General features: G+C 41.0%; 1 protein-coding gene across 1 annotated transcript; it reads left to right on the top strand.

Moving 5' to 3' along the window:
• Positions 1 to 807: 807 nt before the first annotated feature.
• LOC109191814 (receptor-like protein kinase HSL1) lies at positions 808 to 4176 on the top strand. The gene is made up of 3 exons (XM_019342494.1): positions 808 to 3339; positions 3425 to 3768; positions 3857 to 4176. Exons 1-2 carry the CDS (start codon positions 903 to 905, stop codon positions 3736 to 3738), a joined length of 2751 nt encoding a protein of 916 aa, XP_019198039.1. The 5' UTR covers positions 808 to 902; the 3' UTR covers positions 3739 to 3768; positions 3857 to 4176.
• Positions 4177 to 5317: the final 1141 nt, after the last annotated feature.

The following is a 5317-nucleotide window of genomic DNA, read 5'->3' as shown; positions in this document are numbered from 1 at the left end:
CAGGCCGACCTGAAGACTAGTAGTTTCATAATTGAGAATCTCTGGAAAAGTTTGATCATATTAGATGGCTCTAATAATACGGCAGACATTAGAAAAGATTAGATTCAATAAATATTATTCGGAATGGGAGTAATTAGGTTAATTATAAATAATGTTTTTAAGGTTAGTTGATAGTACGGCACTTTAATTTGAGCTTAGAATCCTATGTGTAATGTCCCTATACCTAAACTTTAAACTACTTTGACAAATTAACAGTATAAAGGGCTTAGGTTGAAATTATTCTGTACAACCAACCTGGCAGTAAGCTTAGCTTGTTGGGTATAAACGCAAAGCTTCTTTATGCAAACATACACATTCTTATGTCTATCAATCTCTCACCCTCCATCAACCACCTTTCTTTATCCTCACCGCCCATTCACTGCTCTACTTTTTTTTTTTTTTTTTTTTTTTTTTAAATTTTTTTTACTGGTATTATCTGTTATAAACTTTCTCAATTTTCTTTCTGATCAAAGAATCAATGCCTCCATTGCTGGGATTCGATCCTGTAACCACCATTTGATCACTTATTTGAAATGATAACAGATGTGCTATTACACTATATGTCTACTTAATACGCAACCCTTTATATATATATATATATATATATGGTCTGGTTCCGTGCGGATTTGCACTACTAGGTATACATGAATGCACCATCACGTGTTCAGAAATGCATGTGTGGTGCATTTTATGGTATATATATATATATATATATATATATATATATATATATATATATATATATTTCTTCTCTTCTCTCCCACTTAACCAACACAACTTTCTCCTTCCAGTTCTCCCTCCATATCTCTCTACTCTGCGGTCAAACAAAAAATTATTTTGTTTTTCTCCTTTTCCTATTCTCAATGGCAATTCAGCAGATTGTGTTCTTTTCTCTTTTGTTGATGATGTTGTTATTATCTGTGTCGGGCAAGAACAACCAGTCTGAGTTCTTTGATCTTATGAAGAAGTCTCTGTCAGGAGACTTGATGGCTGGCTGGGATGGAAAACATGTTTGCAACTATTCCGGGATTGGGTGTGATGATCTTGGTTATGTTGTGAAGATCGATATTTCTGGGTGGTCATTATCAGGCCGGTTTCCAGAAGGCGTCTGTGATTATTTGCCAAAGCTGCGAGTTCTTCGCCTCGGCCAGAATCATTTCCATGGAAATCGGTTTCCTGTCGGCGTCACCAACTGCTCGGTGTTGGAAGAGCTAAACATGACGGGTACATATGTGACCGGAGCTTTGCCGGACTTGACGCCTTTGCAGGCTTTAAGGTCACTTGATTTATCCTTCAACCTCTTCACCGGTGAGTTTCCTTTGTCGGTCACTAATCTCAGTAATCTTGAAGTTCTCAATTTCAATGAGAATGGCGGGTTCAGCCCGTGGCGGCTACCGGCGAATATCACCGGGCTGAGAAAGCTCAAGAGTCTGGTGTTAACGGCATGCAAACTCTCCGGGGGAATTCCGGTGGGGATTGGGAGCATGGCCTCACTGGTGGACCTTGAATTGAGCGAAAATGGCATGGTGGGAAGGATCCCGGGGGAGCTAGGGATGTTACCCAACTTACAACTTCTTGAGCTTTATTACAATCAACTCGACGGAGAAATCCCGGAAGAGCTTGGGAATTTAAGTAACTTGGTGGACTTGGATTTGTCCGGGAACAGATTAATCGGCAAAATCCCGGACTCCATTTCCTGTCTTCCCAACCTACAAGTCCTTCAAGTTTACAACAATACTCTCTCCGGCCAATTCCCGGCCGGCCTGGCTAACTCCACCACCTTGAGAATCTTGTCCCTTTACGCCAATTCCCTGTCCGGGGAAATCCCAGAAAACTTTGGGACGTCACCTTCTCTGGTCGTTTTAGATTTGTCGGAAAATCAATTCTCTGGAAAGCTACCACCAAACCTGTGTAACGGAGGTAAGTTGACGTACATCCTTCTTCTCCAGAATATGTTCTCAGGGGAATTGCCGGAAAGTTATGGGAATTGCCGGAGTGTTGTGCGGTTTAGAGTGAACTATAATCTTTTAGAGGGTAAGATCCCAGAACCCATATTTGGTCTCCCCCACGCTTCAATAATCGACGTGAGTAATAACAGGCTCAACGGCTCAATCCCCAGAACCATTGAGAATGCTAAGAACTTATCAGAACTGTTCATCCAGGGCAACATGATTTCCGGCACACTGCCTTGTATAATCTCTAGAGTTTCCAATCTTGTGAAGATTGATGCCAGCAATAACCTCCTATCAGGTCCAATACCATTCGAAATCGGGCACCTGAAAAGGCTAAATGTTCTGATTCTTCATGGGAACAGGCTAAACTCTTCCATTCCTGAATCCTTATCCTCCCTGAAATCCTTGAATTACCTGGATTTGTCCAACAATCTTTTGATGGGGAGAATCCCAGAGAGCCTTGGTGAATTGCTACCGAACCCGATGAACTTCTCGAACAATATGTTGTCCGGTGCTATACCTGAATCATTCTTGAAGGGAGGTGTATTGGATGGGTTTTCCGGCAATCCAGGACTATGTGTTATGTCCTATTCCAGTTTATTCCCTCTCTGCTCACAATCCTACGACCGGAAAAAGACAAAAATCGTTTGGGCTGTCGGGATTTCAGTGTTCTTTGTCATTGTCGGGGCCATCTTGTTCCTAAAACGATGGCACAGCAAACAAAGAGATTACCATATCCCAGAACAAGAAACATCCTACGACGTCAAGAGTTTCCACAAGCTGAGTTTCGAGCAGCGAGAGATCTTCGACGGGGTGGCGGAGAAGAACAAAGTCGGTGAGGGAGGGTCCGGGACGGTGTACAAAGTCAACCTGAGCAACGGCGAAGCCATAGCCGTGAAGAAGCTCCGGCGCCGGAAAGGGAAACAAGAAGGGTTGAGTCTAGACAGGGAATTGAAGACGGAGGTGGAGACGCTGGGGAGGATACGCCACAAGAACATTGTGAAGCTCTATTGCTACTTCTCCGGCGTGGATTCCAGCTTGTTGGTTTATGAATACATGCCAAATGGGAACCTGGGCGAGGCACTTCACGGCGGAAAGGCGGCGGATTTGGATTGGCCTATCCGGCATCGGATAGCCCTGGGGATAGCGCATGGATTGGCTTATCTCCATCATGATCTCCAGCCCCCAATTATACACAGGGATATCAAATCCACCAATATCCTCCTAGACGTTGATTACCACCCCAAAGTTGCAGATTTTGGGATAGCCAAAATCTTGCAAGCAATAAGGGGTGGAAAAGATTCCACTACCACAGTCATTGCAGGGACATATGGTTACTTGGCACCAGGTAACTAGCTCTGATACCAAATTAAAGCACTTCCATAGCTTATAGTTGGATTGTACATTTATGATTTGGTTTATTGTTTGATTAGAATATGCGTACTCTGCAAAGGCAACTACCAAGTGCGACGTTTACAGCTACGGGGTAGTGCTGATGGAGCTAATAACAGGGAAGAAGCCGGTGGAAGCCGAATTCGGGGAGAACAAGAACATTGTGTATTGGGTTTCAAGCAAGGTGGAAACCAAGGAAGCGGCATACAAGTTGTTGGATAAACGGGTGTCGGAGTCATTCAAGGGACACATGATTCAGGCGCTCCGTATTGCCATCCGTTGCACTTGTAGAACCCCCGCCTTACGCCCCACCATGAACGAGGTCGCCCAATATCTCGTGGAGGCACAATGTTGAGTATGTCAAAACATGAGTGAGCCCATGGATGTAAGACACATTGTCGAACCACGTAAATCTTTTCTTGCTTACTTTCTATTACAGAATTGAATTGAAGAATGGTTATTCCATTCCGCAGGTGTCTTTCAGTTGAGAGTGATGCGAATTGAAATGTCACGTAACACTACTGTGGAAGAAGCTAAGCAAGTTGAAGAAATGCCAGAGAGCATCGATCCATTATATGTGGAATGTCAGAGATTTGGCCTATATATATATTTGTGACTACTACTCATAGGTAGCATAACAGAACAGTAACCTCTGATCTTTAATTTGCTTTTTCAAAACCATCATATCATTTGTAGTATAAAGTTGTGTTTCACTTTTGCTTTCCCTTTTCTTCACTAGTTGAGACTTTGTCAATGTATCCACTGTGCATATATGGCATCTACATTTTGTAAATTGTAATAAAACTTTTCAAGTTTAACGGAATAAGCCTCTTTGCTCTTTACTAAGGAAGTAAATCTCACATTTATAACCCTTCCTCCTATTTTAGGCAAATTATATTTTGGATCATAAATAAATGTTTATTTTTAATACACTTAAAACTACATTATTTATGTATTAAAGTTTTTTTTTTTTTTTTTTTTTTTTTTAACCTATTGACATCAAGGCAAAAAACTGTTTACTAAACACATAATTTACCTATTTGACTAAAGTTGATCAAATAAGACAAAAATTGACTAATAAGTTATTACCTTTACAAAATTGAATATGTTATTAATATATTCAATTTTTATGTTATAAGTGCCATTATTCTTAAAAATTATAGAAAAGGAACTTTGCTTTATTTTGCATGAAGTGGATTCCTTCTTTATCTTCTCCCAAAATTGGAATCTCCAACTCCAAGGGTCTGACAAAGCATTTTGGAGGTTGTAAGTCACGGTGAATCAATGGCTCAGCAGACATGGTCAAATGTCGGTATGCACAAGGGATCTGCCTACTTTTGATATAATGGCATAATCCCCACACTACTGCCACTGAGGTTCAAACCTTGATCTCTTCTCTCAAATACTACTTATCAGTGTTGCAAAAATCGCACTTAAACGCCGATTAATCGGCGCCTAGACACTAGGCAGTCGGCCACCTAGGCGCTCTAAGCGCCCTAGGCAGTCTCCAGGCGCCTAGCGATTTTTTCAATCTTGCTACTTATATATTGAACTATTGAGTTAAGTCTGTGCAGTAGAACCATTTGCATGAATTGAAGTGGATTCCTGATTCCCTGGATGTCAAATAATGGGGGCTGAGGGAAGAACCAGGTCTTTAACACAGCTCATGTGTACCATGCATCTGATTGATTGAAGAGCATTTTTCTATCCGTGCGTGTCTCCCATTTTAGCAAAACAACATGCTTGGTAAAGCACTAAAGCATATTGGTTATTTCTTTCTTTTAAGTTGAGTTCCACTGTTTTTTTGGAGTATAAATAATGTTACGTTAATCAAAAGAGAACTCTATCAGATCAAATGGAATAAATCAATTTGCAAATACATTAACTCTGGGTATTATTATCTGCTCCTAAAATGAAAAGTGAAATGATTGACG

The sequence above is a fragment of the Ipomoea nil genome, unplaced genomic scaffold, assembly GCF_001879475.1.
Source record: "Ipomoea nil cultivar Tokyo-kokei standard unplaced genomic scaffold, Asagao_1.1 scaffold1720, whole genome shotgun sequence".
NCBI lineage: Eukaryota > Viridiplantae > Streptophyta > Magnoliopsida > Solanales > Convolvulaceae > Ipomoea > Ipomoea nil.
This window is presented reverse-complemented; position numbering and strand designations above follow the sequence as displayed.